General features: G+C 44.6%; 1 protein-coding gene across 3 annotated transcripts in view; it reads right to left on the bottom strand.

Moving 5' to 3' along the window:
* gmds (GDP-mannose 4,6-dehydratase) overlaps nt 1-21,501 on the bottom strand; it is a 194,865-nt gene that overhangs the window by 102,385 nt on the left and 70,979 nt on the right. For all 3 annotated transcript variants that reach the window (XM_049015927.1, XM_049015928.1, XM_049015929.1), the window contains 3 exons: nt 15,547-15,739; nt 13,958-14,062; nt 4,190-4,317 (listed from right to left, as the gene is read on the bottom strand). In XM_049015927.1, the coding sequence (XP_048871884.1) occupies nt 4,190-4,317; nt 13,958-14,062; nt 15,547-15,739 (426 nt within the window). The remainder of the gene's footprint in view (nt 1-4,189; nt 4,318-13,957; nt 14,063-15,546; nt 15,740-21,501) is intronic.

Here is a 21,501-nt window from a genome sequence, read left to right as displayed (position 1 = left end):
TTCTTTTCACATTGATGTCTGGGCACACGACCCTGCTAACCAGAGGTGTTACCATTCAAATTTCAGAAATCTAGTAAACAAAAAGAATAATTGAAACAAACACAAAAAGTGTGCTGAATGGTAATATACGCACAGAACATTGCCCCAGTGCTGGGGGAGGCGGGTCCCAAGGCCCATTTTAGAAAACCGTTTTGTGGAACGCGACGCTGATGGGAGGCATCCATAAAAGGACGTCGTGGGCAGCGCCCCAGGATGCGGACCTATGAGGCTCTGAAGACGGCCCAGCGCAGCAGAACATTCTGAGAAAGCAATGGTGCAGAGACGGCCGAGGCTGCAGCCAAAATGTTTGACGCGCAGCAAACGATTTCCTGCAGCGGGGGAGGGGAGGGGAAAAAGGGACCATTTCAGAGCTGACTCCTGATTTCCAAACACAGGAAAACGCGTGTAGAGCTGAACTCGCTACCAGAGAGACAGTTCTGCACACATGGGACAAACCGGGAGGGCGGTCAGCCCGTACCCTTCTTAGAGATCACATTCACTTTCTGGTAATGATACCAAGTGGAGCCTTTACAGGGCATTACGAAACCCGACCAAAATCTGCAAAGGCACATTTTTCAAATATAACTCTCATTTAATCATTAGAGTACAGGTACAGCAGACAATCTTATTGACCTATATAAATTAACTTTAAAAAGATCTTACAAACTTGGAAAGAAAAAAAAATAACTAAAGCGCACAAAAATAACTGCACTGATGTCGATATAATTCAAACCATGCAGGCTGCCGAACTGGCCCTCGATTGCCAGATTCGGCCCTATAGCACCCCAGATTTGGAAAGGTATGCGCTTTCGGGACGCGCCTTATAAAACTGCTCATTTTTAAGTGTGCTTCACACCCTTTCGAAAAAGATGGATCCGCCTGAACAAAATTCCACAGTAATCCCACATTCCAGATAGCTGGGGTTCCTGCACATGTGAGAAAATTTTTAGAATCTGCGATACTGAATAGAGAGCAGGGGAACTGGGCAGCCCGCAGGACACGTTATCAGCAGAGCAGCCACACAGCCGCCGGGTGGCTAGCAGGGAACTGTGGAGCAGAGAAGCTGCTGGATGTTCCTCTATGTGCAGGAAAATGCTTGGTGCGGTAAATAGGCCAAAGTGTCTCACCATACGGTGCCAGGACATGAAAGGAAAAAAATAATAAAAAAATAAATCGCACATCGAACACATGAGAGGAAAACAGTAGGGATCTAACACACCAGGAGCCAAGGAGTCAAGCCAGGGCTCAGCACACGTACCACATGCAGCATGTGTATATTCCGGGAGACCTGCGTCAACCACAAAAGCGAGAAGGTCCCACTGACGACAACACAACATGAGTAACAGCGCTAACCAAACATCATAGCCAGTGTGCCGAAGAGGCACTGGGAAAGGTGAGGGGAGTCAAGACATGCTGTCTGAGTCCAAGAAAACAAAAAAAAACAAAAAAACTGCTCCCCGGGTCCAAAGCAAACATCCCTAAAAACAAGAGCAGCAGAAAGGTACTGAAACTTGCAGCCAAAGCCCAGCCCAGCACCTGGCACTGACGGGAAGACGGCGCGTAGAAGACCAGCCTCAAATGTATCCAAATAAACAACGGCCCTCAGGATGGAAGCCAAACCAACACAGGACTCCGCTTGTCAAAACACACACACACACACACACAACGGATCACAGGCGACTTCCCGTTTTGACGCTGAATTTTAAGTTCTCACAAGCAATTTCTCACAGGGCCCTGACCTGTTCCAGTCGCCACACCGAACCTCGTCCTTTTAACGCGGGGATTCTGAGAGGAACAAAAAAGTCTGAGCTCTTAGACAGGAGGCAAAAAGTATTCAGGGGTTAGCTGAGCCCAAGCATACGCTTACAGTGGCAGTAAGGGGAGACCAGGAGCACAGGGAGCCACTCAAGCCATGCAAAATATATTTAACAGCAATTAGGGACAATTTCCACGCTGGAATTGCAGAAGATGGCAGTGGGACACATGGTCCTGCTTAGGTGTTCAATATTTCGATTAGATGACGGTTGCACGCTTGTATTAGTACAGCGAAAAACAAAGTCTGAACTTCCACGGGTCTAGTCACTGAACGATAACATGCATGGTCACGCCAGTGTACAACTGAGGTGCCTTTTGTCAAGTTAAGTAACTTGAGATTGCCAGTGATGTACACAAAGTATACAGTAGAGATTTTGTTAGCTTAAAAAAATGACAAAATTCTTTTCCAGTGTTTTATAAAGCTTTGAAGTAATACGTTTTAAATCTTAAGGAATGTAAAACACATACCTCTTGATTTAAGTATACCAAGAATGTCAAATAGACTACAAAAACTGGGTCCTCTTTTTTTTTTAACAAAAAATGATAGCTGATATTTCTAGAGTTAAAAGACATTAATATTAACATGCATATAAACACAACAAACACTAAAACATTTTAAAGCGTATTATCTGAAGTGATTGATGAAATGAATATTATCATTTGGACTTCAGTACAGATTTGGATTTTAAAATTTTTTATCCAAATTTTTTAATTTGGATTTTTTAATTTAATTTGTAACAAGAATAGCAAGTTATGACAGCAGTTCAAACTTCTTCTGATCCCCTGTACCCAGGGTTTCAATATGAAACAAAAGGGTTAAATGTCAGTTATCTTCTGACCATGTTACCATCCAGGATGAAAATGGCTGCCAGATTCTAGAAACCAAATGTCAGTTTGAGTGTTACTGCATTTCTAATACAATATTTAAACAAACAGTTGGGCCCAAATATATAGAATTCAAACGAACTGCGCAAGAAAGCTGACACATGTTTGATTATGTAGGATTTAAGCGTGATAAAATCTGAAGGGCTCTTTAATGTCGGGCAGTTCTCTGCATTTTATTTAATCTCTTTCCTGCCTCCCATTTCTGCCTCCCATGTTAGAATAAAATCATGGAGATCTTTAGGTAGCATCAGCCTTCAGTAACAATGGGGGTCAAGCTGGGTGTGTGTGGGCATGGTTCTGAGCGTCCATGTTCGAGTCTCTCTGTGAGTATTTATGAGTTTCGTACACAAATATACACATGGATAGTTTGTTTTAGCCTGGGTTCCGATTCCATGCAAAACTTCCCTTAGACAGCAGTGCCATGTGCCACTGAAAAGACTGACTGGCACTACTGTGCCCATCTGAAGAGGCACACGAGGGAAACCTGGTCAGTCTCTCACAGCATGGAACCTCCCGTCCAAAACATACGAAATCCAAAAACCACACAGTACTGGCATGGTGCACATCACAGAAGACATGATGGTTTTCACATATTTCTAAGCTGCAGTCAATATTGTAATGTTTTTTGATAATGTAGAACACAAAGGGAATCAGGCAGATACCCAGCTGACTGTCAGTCCCACTTGAGGAGCAAATGTGGTCTGTTCGCGGTTTGTGGAGCCACTTTGGGAATATTTTTTCATCACAGGATCTGAAACGCATTACATGAATCGATAGCTACTGTATGTGAGGGGTTTCCGAAGGTGAAGAAAGCGGTGAACAAAACAAGCCCTGACGTTAGGGAATCATCAAGTAATGCTGAGATACTGAGGGGCCCCTACTGAGCTTTGTGAAAGGGGGGGCCAGCCTAGTATTCTGACAGCACGTGGCTACGATACGGTGATTTGATTTCCGACACACACAGCGGCGATGTCACCGATGCTGATGGCTGATTCTTGTACCATTCCAAAGCCCGACCTGAACATCAACACCATCTGCCATTTTCGATCTGATATGGCCTGCTGAGACCCTGCTTTCCCTTCCATGCCTGAGCACCCCTAAGGTCACCGCCACCATGGCGTTCAGCAGTCATATATCTGTCACGATTCTGAAGATCAGTCACCTTCTATTATCTATCCTTTCTTCTCCATCTTTAAAGGAAAAGAAGGAACATAAGTTGACTCAAGCGCTACTAAATTCTGGGAATTCAAATGTTGTCTGCAGGATCCCAGCAGTGCCCCAACTCCTTTTTGGCAACAGTTCACAGGAGACCTCATGCAGATCAAATATTTCTGCTTCAAATAATCTGGGAAAACATACTCGGCTTAACTAAAGAGGGTGTGTGTGTCTGCGTGTGTGTGTGCTAGTGTGCCCTTGCTTTTAAGCCCACGGACACTATCCGTGCCCTTACCTCAACATAGTCCTTGGCGTGACCCCAGTCCCTCTTGGAATCCAAGTTACCCAGGCTGAAACAGTCCAGCTGCCCAAGATGAATCTTGGCCACTGAGCGGCTGATTTTCCGTGTCACGAAATTGGCCCCTGTGATGGAGACAGAGAAATAAAGGGTAGAGCAAACTGCTGGCCTGGTCGTAGCTTGCTTGAATGCATCTCGCTTAAAATTACGCGACAGCAAGACCAACATGTTTTTCGAAAGACCAAACCGTGGGAGGAAGCCCAGAAGCTTAGGACACCAGGAGTCAAAGAGATCTGTTTTCACCTCAAGTTTCAAACACTACACAAATTCATGGGCCCTTTTTCTTCCCATTTCTTATTAATTTACCATTTCAGTATAACATCTAGGCTTAGAGCCAAAGAAAATCTATCGGAATGTCATTTTATCAACAGAAAATTCAAGAAGTTACACAGAGGGTGAAGATGAGGGCTGGGCTAGGCCCAGCAGAAGACCACCCCGCCTTTTGACCCGGGCTAGTTCAGGGGTGGACAAGCCTATCACACACTGCCAGAGCTCCACCCCCGTGGTGCTGATCAGGATACGACAGTGCAGATTACATCTACAGAAAAACGAAGGCTCACATGATCATCCCCATCAACACTAATGCGTTCCTGCACATTTCATGTTGTTCACATGTACAGCAACATGTACAGCTCTTCTGTCAGTTACTAATCAACATTTACAAATGGCTAAACAACATTAACATACACACATACTGGATAGAATTCACTGTCATTCTATTTACCAATCGATTAATATTTTTGCATAAATTCTACTGGACTTCCTCCATAAAACCAGAATAAAAATCAGCATCCCATAGTAGCTAGAGGGGCCGAAAATTAAATAAATCCTCTGCAACATACATCTGCAACTTACAAATCAAATTTCCTTTGGAAATTTACAGACTCAAAATGTTCCAGCAGCACAAACCCGCACTGCATTTCCTGTATCACAAATCAATAATATGCAGTACTATTAGTGTAAATTATTTGGTTATGTATATGTTAACGTGATTCTCCGTTAAAATGTATGATTCATTATACTGAAACAGTAACAGTGACCCATTTTTCAAATTCCCAGCAATAGCATTTTTGTTTTTTGATTTGTTTTAGAATGTACTAAACCAGAACATGTATTTTAAGCTGCTTAAAATACTTGCAGAGGTGAAGGAAAATGTACATAAATAAAATATGGAAAAATAAAAAATCGAAATTTTATATATATAAAAACAGGATAAGATTAATTTAACTGTCTTGAATTTCCCAAAGTTTCTTGTTTTACATGAAACACAGTACATAAAATCTGATGTTTTACCGCAAAACTAATAAACTACTTCAAATCAATAAAACGTCATATTTTACGTGATTTAAAGAAAGTTAAAAAAAAAAGCAATCACGTTTTAACAGTGCACCATTAAGTGACACTTTTAGTGTTTCGACAATGAAAATAGATAAGTATGTAAAGAACATTTCAGTCTGTCAAAAAAGTAAATAAAATCCAGGGTCGTGGTTCAACCAAGGGATGACACAAAGTAAAACTGCATTCAAGTGCTTTAGCTTCTGAAATTCCAGGAAATGCAAGCCCTGCATTGAGTTAACAAAACAACACCCATCATCAGCGGGTCAACTTTGTGTTTTGAAGTGACATCATATACTGAACGGGAAAGGTAATCCCGTCCGGGGGGGGGGGGTTACATATGAACTGGGCACATGCATCAGCAGCAGTATAGTAATGCTGAGCTGATGTTTAGGGACAGGTCCTTTCACTCATCAGTGAGCGCACAGCTCCAGAGCAACAGGCTCAGGGTCAGCCGAGGTGAGAATAAACCCATAGGAGCCAACTTGTTCTTGCCTCGCGACGGGGGACGCCAGTCTAACCTGTTAGCGGCCACACCTGGATCCTGGCAAAGAGCTGCAGCAATGCTGGAAACACAAAAGACCAACTGTGCCAGAGGAGGGGCGGGAGCAACAGGCACTCAAGGGATGAGGGACAGATGGAACACCCAATGGCGTGCATCCTTAAGGCTTCGTAGGGTTTACAAAGAGCTCTTTATGGTGGCTTTCTGAGCCTGCTGGAGGAAAAGGGCTAAGGTCCAGCCCGGGGGGTCAGGGCATTTTCTGCTGAGGCGCTAATGTTAGTATTTTAAATCTGAATTAGCATTTAACAGAATGCAAACCAGTGTTTTTCTGGGCAAAAACAACAACAACAAAAACACACACACACACACACACACACACACACACACACACACACACACACACACACACACACACACACACACACACACACACACACACACACACACACACACACACACACACACACACACACACAGAGATAACAGCTGAACAGTTTTGCATATGAGCCCAGACGTTCAACTGATTTTTACAAAAAATACAGTGTAACAGAAAGTAATATTCCTCTACGTAAATAATAAACCACAGGGGATATTTCAGTAACTAGATGTTCTTTATTATATCACATGAATTGCATGCATTTGCCAGTTACAAGTACCTCAGGCCCAGACTATAATTACAGCCCCTGCCTGGTTTCCCTGTGTTGTGTGGTGACAAGAAACAGGTTCCCTGGACTTTACCACAGGAGTATCTCATTTTAATCATGCGCAAATACACTCGACCCTCATAATCGTTAAATGCGAATGTGAAAGGGATGAAAACTACAAAACAAAATCTGGGGAAATGTACGGAAAGTCTCAAGAGGGATAAGGTACGGCGTTTTTAGAGGGAAGAGACAGATGCGTGTCTGAGAGCCCATGCCCTCTTGTCTGCGAGGCGCAGTCTGGGCTCCACCGGGAAGGCAGTCACTGAGACCAGGGCAATCACGGCCCATTTGCCTCCCAGAACCTGCCAACAGAAACACCATTCAGGACGGCAGGTACCCAAAGCCCCGCAGGCTAAAACCCCCCACCCCCCCTGCTCCCTCTCACTCCCCCCTTCCAGATTCTGGGCCCTAAAATGGGACCATTTGTGGCGTAAATCCGCTCACTTTATGAGCGCCTTTTGGCACCTCAGACTCAGTTCCCTGACACAGAAAGGTGAGACGTAAGAAATGGGTCCTTTGGTATGTGGTACTGAGCGACTGAGGGGGGGGGGGGGGGGGGGGGGGGGGGGGGACAGCGCATGCAGGGACATATACCAAACTGTACGGATATAACTGTTGACTTACTTTTCTGAACTTTACAGTGAGGTTCATATCGAATGTTTTCCTCAAGGATTAAAAAAAAAAAAAAAAAAAAAACTGGATTTTCCTGGAGCAGAAACGAGGGCTGATCTATTGGGCTGCCAGTCTTCAGCCTCTGAATGCAAAGCCACCTGAGGATCTATCTACATGTCAGCCTTTCACCTGCAGTCACACAAAGATGCCGGCTGTGGCGAGACAGTGTGCAGTGCTTCACCTCCCGCAGTTTACTGCGGACAGCAGACGGAACAAAGGCATGAAGCCACTGCAGCAGAGCGGGGGGGGGGCAACACCATGGGATAAAAACAGCCCCATAAAGCTGGTTATGGCACTTACTGGGTAGAAACTGGAAGGGAATTGAGGACAGAGGAGGTGAAATAAAGGGACCACTAAAAACGGCCCGTTTGACGTTGATTTAGTGGTACCTGTATAGACGTTCCGCAGCCGAGTGTGCGGTTGCACCTGGGCCGGTTATAATGTCACAGTCTGGAACTCCGCCTGAGTGCATGTGTACGTCCCAGTGGGGGAGGGGCCAAATGAAGAGTGCTGCATGTGCTGTTTCATTAATGATAGAAGCTTGTAATTAAGACTGAGTTTTTTTTTATCTTTTTCCTGTGGCCTAATTACATATGGGTCCAAGAACTTTCCTGTTAAATGGCCGGGGATAATTTACAGGTGATCTGAGCTGAGCAGCTGAGGAGATGCTGGGGCAGTTAAAGCGGCACACCTTGCTGTTGGGGACTGGGGACCCACAATTTTCCAGTCCTAGCGCCATATGTTTGTGCGAAGGATGGTGAGTTCCAATTAACCCCAAAGCTGCCAGCAGACAAAGTGTCCAGGGCCAGACCCCCCCCCCCCCCACCTTCAGCTCCCAAACCTAACAAGGACCCGCTCCATGGGTCATGGCTAATTCGTTTAACATAAAGCCCATTTGTTAGTGCGCCAGCACTGATGGATTCCGGGTCCCCTGGCCGGCGGCAAAGGCAGAACAGAACCTTCCATGGCACTACCAAAGCTTAAAAACCGAAACAACCACAGACATTTAACCTCCTGTCCCCTGCAGGAAAGTCCAATAAAACTCTATCACATGAAAGCGGAGCAGACAGAGGGAGGAGAAGCAGCTTCTCTGTTTTCCTGGGGGCGTCTGGAACAAGCGGGTCGACTGGCACCCTGTGCTTCTATGACTGGAAATCTGGGCTGGTTCCTGGTTCCGGGCAGAAGTGAGGGAGGCTTCTCGGCCCGTTCGGGTTGTTTCAGTGCATACAGCATTGTGCAAAATCACAGCAAATGACAACCTAGGAAGTCATGCTTCATTAAGTCTGAGTTTTCACAAATGACCTGTTTTACTTCTGATGATTAAAGATGAAAAACAATTTAAGGGTAGTTCCCCCTCCCCTAAAAATCACTCTATAGGTTGTGGTTCAGCTTGACGATGGTGTTCTTGAGGTTTCAGTTACCCTCATATTTCTTGCGGCAGAAAACAGTTTAACTGTTTGGCTGAATGTTTTAGACATTATGTTTTTAAGTTAAAAAAAAAAAACATTTCCAGACTAGGAATTAAGAAGGAAGCCCATACATTCCAGACATGTTAAAATCCCACTGCTTATTCTCAGCCCATCCTGTTGAAACCAGTCAGATATGAGTATCAATTCTGGGCCCTGATACTGACCTGATAAGGCTGAGAAACCCGCCGAGTGGATGCTGAAGGGCTGTTACCCTGGAAACATGTGGGCCCCATGAACAGAGGTTACACATCCACTGTGGAACTTGGACTACTAAAGCACTGTAGTTTCCTAATCCAGGCTGCAATTCTTGTACTGGAGATGCAGCTGCAGGCTGCTGCATTACAGGGATTTTACCTCATCGCAGGTTTGGCAGCTGCGTGAGGACAAACCTCACAAACTTGCTAGATATGACTGTCACTTTCCAAAATGAAATTCCTGCACATTTAAAAAACACGCACATACTAAAAAAACGATATTATACACTTGAGCTGGTGATCAAAAAGGAATTCTATAGCTTTCTTTGACACGCAAACGAGTTCCACACCCAAAAGAAAAATGCTTATGTCATAGGTCTGCATGCACAAGCCTTGTAGGGTTAGGTGAAGTGTCAGCTGTCAGATGCAGCCCCCAAAAAACCCCACCTGGATCCATGACGTCACACAAAGCAAAGGAGGCTGTTAAACTTGACGAGCAAAACATAAACATGGATACAGGCAACGGTGATGGATACCAAGAGGCATCTTCTACCGATTTGGCATTTAACTCTTACTATGAAGGTTTCATGTACTGCGTTTCTGAATTTAGGACACGTGATTGGAGGTCTGGCTTTTAACCAAAGCTAAGGGTGGGGGTGAAAGCCTCTCCTCATTCATGGTACCTCTTCATCTCCATGCCAATCAAGAAACAGAAATACAGATGTGGGGTATAGAAATGGCAGACCATGCGGAACCCCCCCCCACCCCCCCAAGACCACGACTGAACGCGAATGGCCGATATAGCGAAACTTGGGGAAGAGAGAAAAAAGCTGAAATCCACTCATGCCACAATCAGTAAGGCTCCTCGCAGATTTTAAAGGGACAGTACCATAAAAGCTGATGCAATGCAGTGCCTTTGCTAACCTGCACAGGAGTCAGAGGGCCTTCACAGACAGTCAGGTACGCTTGGCATCCTGATTCTGCCGATTATCCAAAGGCCTACCCACTACAGCTACTGCAGTGAGCCGCTAACCCGATGTTCCACCGCACATCAGATGTAATGCGTCACCTTGCCCCCGCATCATGGATGCCTAAGGATGTTCAAATGAAGGGAAGCCAGGGATTTTTTCGTGACACATAGTGTTGGGGGCAGCTAATATAACATAACCAGCCCTATAATCCACACCGTGGGCGAGTGCCTCAGACGAAATGTTAACCTGGCACATAACCCCAACATGACCCCAGAATCAACCTACGGGGGCCGCTGGCACAAGCGCTGAATACACAGGCACTCGATGGCACCATAAATCAGATGGCAAATGCACCCTTAGGGTCCTGACCTTCCATGGGGACCAACACCACCTGCCAGCACCAATCAGGGTCTCCAACATGGTGATATCACCTGCTATGAAGGGGTGGAAGCTGCATGAAAACCTTGCTAGGAATCCTGGCTCATCATCAGTCGCACACAAAATATTACTGTTCTCACCATTATAATTCCAGTAATATATTGACCAAGACTTTCGTTATTTAACACATTTAATTTTAAAAACGAATGGGATTACTGAAATATTTGTTATGCTGGCTCATGAAGCCACATTACATGTCACACAGGACAGCAACCAAGGAACTGTAAAGCAGTTTGACAGCAGTGTAAAATGGGCTGTATTTGCTTTTGTTTACAGTGGGACGCCAAGGATATTATTCCTTCTTAACTGATTCCAACTTTTCCAAAAAAAAAAAGTAGGAATGTGGTGTTTATTGGTAAAAACTACAGTGTATTTGCAAGTAGTAAGAAAATCCCTGGATTCCAGGCAGGATTAACTCATCCATAGATAGAGTGATAAAGCTCTTTACCCTGCTGCCCCAAAGCCACGTACACACAGCTGTAGTGACATGTTCCAAAAGACTGTGGACATTCCCAGCCACTCTGAAAGACCCCTACTGTTCGCCTCTCCGGCTCGCCCGCCGGCCCACACCGGGAATGCCGAACCCATGACATCATGACATTTCCTGCCAGGGGGACAGTCATGTCCGGCAACTGGCACCGCCCTGTTGTTAAGACGATGATGTCATCACTGCGTCGGCGGCATCCCAAGGTGGGGCTCTCAGTGCCTCTAACCCCAATTAAGCTGCACACACACATTCGCTCACACAAACTCACAAGGTGTGTGAAGACAGACATCACCCCCACCAGGTAACCCCCCCCCCCCCTCAAGTGAATGGAGAGACATGGGGCCTTTCATGAAGCTAAAGAAACATTTGTGCCTGGACATGTGTACCTCTAGCAAATCACAAAACTAACCATCAAGCACTCGGATTTCCCTGGCTCCATCTTCACACTCCACTCCTCTTTTATCTCATACTGTGACATGCTTTGTTCCTTACTGGCCATGATAGAGAAAGGGTGGGGGGGGGGGGGGGGGGGGCTGAGGCACAAAAACTTCCCCCAGTGGGTTATTAGCAGACTACGAATTGGCAAGGGAGCTCAAATAACATTTAAATGTCTGTTCCCAGTCAAAAAAAGTAGTATTTCTTTTTAATCATCCTGTGATAGTGTAATGACACACAAAGCTAGAGCACTACGCCTCAATTAGCCAGAACACAGATGGAAAGTGTAAAAATCGAGACACAAACTCATGTTTAGGTTCTGCTTCTCCATACGAGACATTTCTCCCACTCCCCATCCCAGTACTGGCGACTTCAGAAGTTTTTTGAATAAATATATAACTTTGTATGAGCATGGGGCATATTTTCATTTCCTGACCACAAACGTTCGCCCCCTGACTGAGGCGGCCTTCAGAAGGGCCCCCTCGGCGCTGTGGCGGTCTTTTAATGGGGTTCGGGTTCGGGACAAGAGGGCCGCACTGTGGCCAAGGAAAACCTCCACCTCTGTTGTGCAATGGCTGCTCCCTCCTGTCCCCTGCCCAACCGACCCGAGTGCACAGAAAAGGAGGGCAGCAACGCCTCTGAGGCACAAATGCACCCTGAGAAGTGAACCGAAAGCAGGCCACTGTGAGCTGCAGCCGGAGCCCAGAAGCAGTAGGTTGTGGGTTTGAATCCCCTTTAACTGTGGCAGCAGCTCAGCCTGTCTAATGGGCCCGGGGATGATGAATCACTCAGCAATGTGAAGCGAATCTTAACCTGTGAGGAATGTGACTAACCAAGTAGACAAATCTGAACCGAATGAAACAATATTGCCTATTTGCAGAATTTAAATTAAGATTTGCTTAATGGACTTCGGACTCTAATCTTTCTGTGTCCTAATGGCTTGTGAAACATCAGTTTGCTCATGTCCACCCATCACAAGATGAGTAATGAGGAATTCTTTCGTCATCGTTACTAATTTTTCCAGAAGCACCACCCTAATATTTAATTTTTTTCTCTCTCTGGATAAGTCTGTTCCTGTTGTCCCTTGTACAGATCCCTGGAAATCTGCAGTTTCTTGTAAAACATTCAAATTTACTGCCTGACCTGTGACCTGCTGGGTAGGGTCGAATCCAGTCTTTATGATGAAATAAATCATAAACACATGAGCCTGTGACCTCAGTAAGCTGACCGGTTAAAATCATGTGTTACTAATTAAGGTCACAGTATGACCCAAATTGGGTTAAACCAGCATTCCCAACCTTTTGTTCCTGTGGGCACAGCGTGGTTATTGAATCCAGCCATACAAGCCCTGGTATAAACGAGACATTTAAGAATGGGGGTTACGCACAAGTGTACATCAGGCCCGGAGTCTAGATGATGCCAAAATGCCACAGGACTATACATATAAATATGGAGACACTTTTAAAAGTCAACAGAGCTTATGATCTTACCGATCGCTACAGCGGCTAGTCCTTCTCAAGCTGTTCTGAGTGTGATTCTAGCTCAACGGTAAAACAGCTATAACCGTACAGGGACTAGAACATGATGTCTGAGTGTAAAGAAGCATCTGCGTAACCATTCTGTTCTAAGCAGCACGATTTAACAGAAAAAAAAGAACAAAATCAAAGAAAATACTATGAGATTCCACGACTACAAGAAATGTGCATACGACAGCAATAACTTGGGGCGTGTCATTCGGACCTGAACTGTACCCACTGTCACTGCTATTCCGCTGCTACATGCTGAGATCGTGCCCAGGCCATGCCAGCGAGTCGTGAGTGACAGCCACTGCTGTACATGCCGCTCTGTGTCGAGACACGACCCACAGAGCTGGCAGGAGCCTCATTCAGATGCACGATATTCTCTCAGATAGGCCTCATTGGCTTCCTGTCGGTTGCGTGACCCTCATCAGCTGACTGACCCGAGGCCTGTTAATGATGTTTCTGCTGCCTTACAAAATGGAACTGAAAATGGCTTCAAAATACCCCCCCAAAACAAGAGCCAGAAGAGCTTTGACTAATAAAATATATTAGCATACTAGACAAGTACACTAGTAGCCAAAATCGTGGAAACACTTCCAATATTTAGAGATTGCGGAACTTTATTCCAGTTGCTTATTTAATTATCCCACATATATTAGTACTGTATTTGAACTATTTAACTTTAATGTTTATCCAGATCCAGATTATTATCAATTACCCAGATCATTACCCAGAGTTGAGGTCCAACAGTACTTTACTGCTCCAGATCAAAAGACAGACGGGTTCTCGTCTGCTGACAGACATTCTGTTCAGTGTAATCAGGTGCATCATAACACCATCAAACCTGCAAATTAATGTGGATTTTTCTCCTATGGCATCCAATGAAAGGGAGAGGCCAAACGGCCTACTGACCGAAGTGGCATTCATCCGCACACAGGCTGGGTCAGTCGTCACAATCACGGCACAGAGTTCCCTCACCTCTCCGTGGGCTCTCGTGGTTGAAAAGAATGCCATTGACCGCGAAGAGATTGTAGGCCTCCCGGAAATTCACCACTATCCAGTAGGCATACAGCTTAGCCGCACCTGCAGGGAAAAGGAGAGGGGAGAAAAGGATGAGGGGATGGAGTTAGACAATGGGAGAGGAAATGAGTGCCGACACCATCCACCAATACCAAACGAGACTATACGGGACCCTAGAGGAGCGAGGCGAGCTGTGTGGCTGGTCCTATCAAACCCAAATGAAAAAGAGGAACTCAAACCAGGCTTGGATGACTGAGGTTCTCACGGGTAGGGAGATGCTCCCGAGATCAAGCAGTAAAAGAGGAGGAGGTGTTTGTGGAGAGAACCAGTCAGTCTGCCGCCCCGGATGGAGGAGAGACCCCCACAGGGCAAGCTGCCCACCCTGACCACCGCTCACTCAACTGCTTCTTCCCTTCCTCAAGCCAGGGCCAACTTATGACCCAATGCTGGCATGCTTTGAGCCCGCACTACTCTATGGACCACAGGCGACACGTTTCCTGGCCCGTATCATCTGAGGGGAGCATTTTGCCAACAGAGTATATGAAACACTAGCTGCTCATGCACTCCATGCCCTAACAGCTTCAGTTACCAGTCTGCAGTGGGATTAGAGGCTTTATATCTGATGCCACAGTAATATGGCATGAATCTCCTCTTCTAATCTACTTCTCACCGTCTTATCCCCTGTTATTACCAAGAAGAACTATGCTGTAAACCATGCGAGATTCAGAATTCAGGTTATCATCAAAGTTGTGTTATGAATGATTATGTATTTATATATATATATATATATATATATATATATATATATATATATATATATATATATATATATATACACATACACACACACACACATTTGTTTCATATAAAGTTTCAAGAGAGTTAAGCAGCAAGGCAAAAGGGTGATTAAACAGAGGGTTGTAATAGATGTGTCTAAGCAGCAGCCAGCCGTTAAATTCAGCTAAACTTTCTCTTATAGAAAGGGAGATTTTAAGGTCGACAAGTAGTGGACAGGACACTTGGGGTTCTCAACTGGCCACATGGCAGGAGAGCGTGGGAGTGAGGCAGCCAAGGCGGGCTTGGGATTGGCCAATGACAGGCCCCACCCAGGGTAGTTAGCCAATGAATGGTCTTGCCCAAGGTAACTGGTCAGTGAGAGACGCCCTCTAGGGTAATCAGCCCAGGGCTGTAAACAGGAAGCTCTCAGTCTGGGACATAAAGCTGCCTTTGTTCCAATGAGACATTCAAGCTAAATTCACAGCAAGAAAGAGAGAGCAATGCTAGCTGGTGAAGGAGGAGGAGGAGGAGAGTTAGCTTTCCCCTGCCCTGCTCTCAACAAACAATCTTTGATCCAAAATGGCAGAAAAAAGTCATTTTCTCATATAATTAATGAGGCTGAAATGTGATGGTAATGGAACCAACCCTGAAACAGTCCTTTAAGAATTATTAAAAAAAAAAAATTGGGGGTATATCGGGTTTTGAGAGGTCATCCAGTAAACGGGAACAAGGAAGCAGTGTGTAGATGTGTGTGCGCCTGTGCGCCTTACCATAGGGCGAGCGTGGGTAGAAGGGCGTGGTCTCCCGCTGAGGGATCTCCTGCACCTTGCCGTATAGCTCACTGGTGGAAGCCTGGTAGAAGCGCACACTGCCCGTCAGGCCACAGGTCTTGACGGCGTCCAGTAGGCGCAGAGTGCCCACACCATCCACGTCAGCCGTGTATTCCGCCAGGTCGAACGAGATCTGCAGAGAGCATAAGCATCTGGATTAGGGTTTCTGGCTGGCCTGACCATGATGGTAACCAAACAGCAAATTTTTATATTACTCTAAGACTGTGGGTCATTCTACTATCAGGAGATATCCTCAGTTTATAAAGTGAACCTGAAGTCATCACACACACACACACACACACACACACACACACACACACACACACACACACACACACACACACACACACACTCTTACTAGAATTTTAACAAAACCCTGGAAGAATTACTTCAATATTGTTAATGTCAGTAATACAGTGGGATGGTAATGAATGAGCTTCATGGGTGTCACCAAAGGAGAGGAATGTAAATCATGAGGAGCTAGAAAACATGGTCACTTGAGCCCTAATCCATCATACAGAGGTTGGCAAAACGCAAGCTACTTATCCAACTACATGACAAGGCCTTTGAGAGAAGGATGCAGGTTCCCAAACAGGCCTAGAAAGCATCGTTTTAGTCTGCTGGGTAGTTTGCACCTTCAAATGACCAGCTGAGTGGGGGAGGGTGTTAGGATTTACTGGAAGTGTTGGGGTTGGCAATGTAAAGCCACCACAGTAACAATGTTTCGCAACTAAATATTAGACACAAGGGCTCAACGGCTGCATCAGAAACACAGCACAGGACTGGCAGGCAATTCAGCCCACAGAAAAGCACCTCAGTGATCTGATCTGAATACACAGTTATAACAAGAAAGAAAAAAACGATAGTGAACGTTTATTTTTGAGACATAACCTAAATTAAACTCAAAGTATAAATTATGGACTTGAGTCAGGAACCACATTTGACATGTTACTGTAATTAGGTACAATATAATCCACAGGATTCAAGGCCTATACAAAATAATCCAAGTAGTTTAACTTGTTCACCTAGCTTTGGGTATTTTTATTCGAAAGGGTCAGGAAGGCAGAAGGGATTCCTCGGCTCTCGCACAGAGGTGAGGCTTTGGGAGAGGTGGATGGTGTGGAACTACGTACATCTCCACATCCCTGTTGAAGATCAACGTGTGCAGTTCCTTAACCACCATAGCACCATAATGATTTCTGGAGCTTTGATTCTTCACTGGCTGTAGTATGAACAACTGATATCCTGCAGATTCAAGAGATGTAATTTGAATTCATGTCCTTTTGAATTCATGTCGCATTAAATGGATTTTCCAAGATCATAACATTTAGGATCAATACACTAAGTGCTTATGCACAAAGACCTTGGGGCTTTCCAGCCATGATCCTTGTAAGAAACATTTTTAAGATGGTTTTGTTTCATGAATCCCAAGTGACTGACTCACTTTCTCGGAACCCAATTAGGTCAAACTATTGAGACATCACCGAAACGTGCATGCGGGAAGATCCGTAATGAGAAAACTGAAAGCTGTTAGAGATACTTGTATAATTAAAACATTATGTCACGATCTATAAAACCTCCACAGCATGAATTACTATTTAACAATTTAGTCTTTCATTAATGTTTAAAACAACTTTTCTTGAATAATAAATACATACATACATGTTTAACATGCACGTGTCACCGCTAGTCCTTGTTAGTCCATAACTGGAGGCGAGCAGGAAATCAGGCTGGACAACGTGCCACCAAGACAAAGGCTTTGTAGCACTTTGTTACGCTTTGCTAGCTGACTCTTGCATGCAGCACGTTAAGGGTTTATAACCATTAATAAAATTAGACAAATTTACATACTTTCCTATTTTTTGTTTACACTGTACTGCAAAAAAGCAACAGCTACCATCAGTCATTAGGAAACAAATAAAACTTAGATTTAATTCCACTTCTGGCCAAAGGGGGGACAAATTATACTCCTATCATATAGCTGCACTAAAAACGTCAGAAATTCCTGCTTGCTTTCATTAAATTAGGATGATTTGTGTGGGTTTTGAAAATTCTCTTTAAATGGCCATAACTGTGCCAGAATATCACATAACTTCCTCTGGGCCTAACAAAAAGGCCATGGAGGTCCATTAATAATTTCACAAAGCCTAAACGTGAAAACACCGGCAATGCAAAGTGCCATGCACAACTGTGGTACCAAGGCCAGCTCAATCCTGGCATAGGTGCAGGAATCAAGCATGCTGTTCCTCAACCCCTGATTGGCTGCAGGGACCGGAAGTTTTTTTCCTCTTCCCCTATCAGATCAATTTGAATTTTCATTTGATGTCCCCTGGGTCAAGAGCTTAGGGCTGGATCCCCTGTCGCGACCTGGATAGAGGGGGTTAAACTACTCCAGACTGTCCACAGCTACTCCAAAACCCGGGATCCCCCAGCCATCCCTTAAACATCACCCACCTCCCCTTACAACCCCCAAGGACCCTCCTCAGCTGCCTATGGAGGCCCGAGCCAGAGATTTATATCCCCCCCCCCCTCCCACGAGAGCCATAAACAGGCTATGACAAATTGGCAACGTTCAGGACACAAATATCATCCTATAAAGGGACACGGAGTGAATTTACAGCTGACACAAGCTGGCTGAAACTGAACAAGAACTTTGTCTCCAAGCTCAGCTCAGCAAATAAACCCACACCAATTCCAAAAAGCCTTGGCTAGGTATGTGCCGGGGGAAGTACTGCAAACTTGGCGTTTCAGGTTGAACATATCCACCAAATACAATTTTTGGTGACAACAGTTTATAGCATAACAGATCTTTAAAACTGTACTATTGGTCAAGCTGCACAGTTGACTTCTCTCGGACCTGTGCTTCTTTAGTAAGCTCTGCATCAACAAGGATTACATAGCTTGAAATTTTAAGAGAAGTGGATGACTGAATAACAATGGACTTGATTTGTGTTTTTGCTGCACTTGAACTTTTTTGTAACAAAATAGTTTAGGGGTACAAATCAAGCGGTTTTCCACTCTTGCAGGCAGGTATGGGGCACACAAATATCCTCATACTGGTAATTGTATACATCATACACACACATCCACAAAGGTATAGGCCCAATTCCTTCACCACCTCTGGACAACAGTGTGGCCCCTCTTCTACCAAACCTTCCCCAGGGGACGGTGTAGGTTATAGTTTCCATGCGGCCTAGAAACTGTGAAATAAAGCTTTCTTCTCAAAAATCTCTGGGTGGAGAACAGTGCCCCCTCTGTTCGGTACATTTTAACCAATTTTGAATATGTGCACCTCCAAGTCGTTGGTTTAGTCGGCTTAGACATACGAATGCTATTTTATTTGACATTTTCATTAAGGTTTCTAGTGGTTCTTACTTGACGAGGTTCTCTCTCTTTTAGGAAGCGTCAGTAGCCTAAAAAGAAGGCAACTCAGGAAGAAATCTGGTCCACTTTTATTTCCACAGAATGAAGAACACAGTCACACCTTACCATGGGTGCAGACTATCAAAGGCACAACTGAAGAACCTGTACACATCAGGCAAGGACCTCCAATGGAGAAACCTTTCAAGATAACGTGTCCAGCATCACCTTCCTGACTTTGTTCTAGAGCTTGGCAGGCTGAGCAGGAACATACACGAAGGTCTGTCACGCGTGATGGAGCCTACCTCTGGGATTATGGCAAACCCATCACAGATGAACCAGATCACTCAGAACCAGAACAAGACCCTGCCACTCAAAAACCGAAAACCAAGTCAACTTCAGGCCCCAAAACGTCCTAAATTTAAAAAAAATAAATAAATCAAAAGAAATGTCTAAGATACCCAGGTTCCCACACTCTCCCCATGTTCGCATTGGTTTTCACCGGGGGCTCCGGTTTCCTCCCACGATCCAAAAGCGTGCAGGATAGGTTGATTGGTGAGTCTACATTGGTCCTGTAGTTGTGTGAGTGTGAGTGTGTGTGCCCAGCAGTATGTTGCTGACTTACCCCGAGTTGGTTCCCGCCTGCGCCCACTGTTCCCAGGATAGGCTCCGGTCCAACCCCACGACCCCAGTTGGGATTCAGCATTTTCAGAAAATGGATGGATGTCCAAAATATTCTACCTATCGTAATGTCATATCTCGTTAATCCATTGTTAATTTAGCACAGCTTGGTGTGAGGTATGAATGTGAGGTGATCACCAACAGCAGCAGCTCCTTAAAAAACACTACTGAGAGAAAAAAAACATACAGTAACCTGCGCCAACCCTTCCCTGGAGAGAAGACAGGATGGAGGTTTCTGACCAGGCCGGGAATGCTGGTCTGAGTTTACGACCCTTCTCATTAAAACATCGGGCCATAAATTTGACATTGCCGGCATTAGCAGAACCTCCATAGCTGCATGGATAGGACACCACTGCTCCCCCTCCAGAACAGCCCAGGAACAGCAGTAAGTCTTGCAATAGGAGGAGGAGTAGCGGAACGCTCCAAACGCAAGTCCATCAAGTAGACAGACCATAAACCCACCACACCCACTACAACCCGTAACACACTCTTCACATGGACAACACACACAGTTTTTATAAATTGTTTTAACTAGATTTAATTTGTGGCATTAACTGAATGTGTATTTTGTGAATTGTTGGTCAGGGTTTTCCTTTAATTATTCAATGATAAACGTAGTAACATTTCTATGCATTGTTTGTCTGAGGTGGGTGATGGAGCCGACACCGGCACCTGTTGTATTTTTGGATAAAATACAGGCCAGAACTTCAGAAGTTCATTCTGTTGGTCACCTTTTATGTTTTTTTTTCAGTTTGTTTGTTTAGCAGCGTGAGCAACTGGCAGTTCTTGTCATACTGCCACTACCAAAACCTTTAATTTCTTTCCTTTGAGACAGTATGTAGGAAGAAAAAAAAAAGGCCAATATGGGATTAGAAACAGCTGAGAGGTTGGGTCCAGAAAGACTTGACAAGTTAAATCAAACAAATTGCTCTAATACTTACATTCTTTGTAATTATGTAACTATTGTTGTTTCACTAAAAGCGCTGAAGTTTTAAAAGGCTGGATTCAAAGCCCGGGGCCTTTAGGTCGAGTCCTGGCAGATATTGTTCCCTGCCTTTCTGCCTGGGAAGCCAGCCAAGAGCTGTCAGTATGGGAGGGTGGGGAGGGGGGGGTCTACTGCCAAATAAATATTCAAAAAAAAAAAGTAAAATGTGTATACTTTTTTTTTTCCAGAGACTTAAATTCCAGATGCTACAGGGAGACTGAGTGGGAGTCATGTGCCTTTCAGAATCCTCATATTTTCATGCTATTATCACATTCTTTCACACATCAATTTTTCCTGTAAACAAATAACCTCAACACAATGTAAGCATTTAAACAAGTCATTCGGCTCCCTGAAAATTAGCCTCAAGTCAATGGCGTCTATTGGCTCAGCTTCTCAAGTGAGATCCACTCAACAGCTGCCAATTTATAAGGTACATAATGTCCATCTTGAAACTAAATGCTCTCCTTGGAATAAAGAGGCTGATCATTTTATCATTATTAAGTATGGCTTAATGTTGAAAATATGCAGTTCATAGGGATCACTAAAAGATACGAATGTGTAGTTTAATTTAATTTTAGTCTGTGTATTGGTTTGAGAATTTAGTAGCTTTCCTGGTTAATGTGTGTACATCAGGAATGCAGATCCAAACCCTAACTCCTAACTAGTAAGTGTGGCATTTCAGTGCATATGCTACCTGCATCTGGGCACATCACCTGCTAGCGAAGCTCATGCCAACCTGCAGTAACCCACTGCAAGTAGAGCAATTGTTAGCAGTTGATGTTTGCTGACACCAGGTTTCATCTCAGACTGACATGGTCACCACTATGCTATGATGCTTGAGTTGTCGTACATTATTTTAAGTAGGATAC

The sequence above is a fragment of the Brienomyrus brachyistius genome, chromosome 1 (assembly GCF_023856365.1).
Source record: "Brienomyrus brachyistius isolate T26 chromosome 1, BBRACH_0.4, whole genome shotgun sequence".
Lineage (NCBI taxonomy): Eukaryota > Metazoa > Chordata > Actinopteri > Osteoglossiformes > Mormyridae > Brienomyrus > Brienomyrus brachyistius.
Note: the sequence above shows the minus strand (reverse complement) of the source record. Positions and strands in the feature narration are given on the sequence as shown.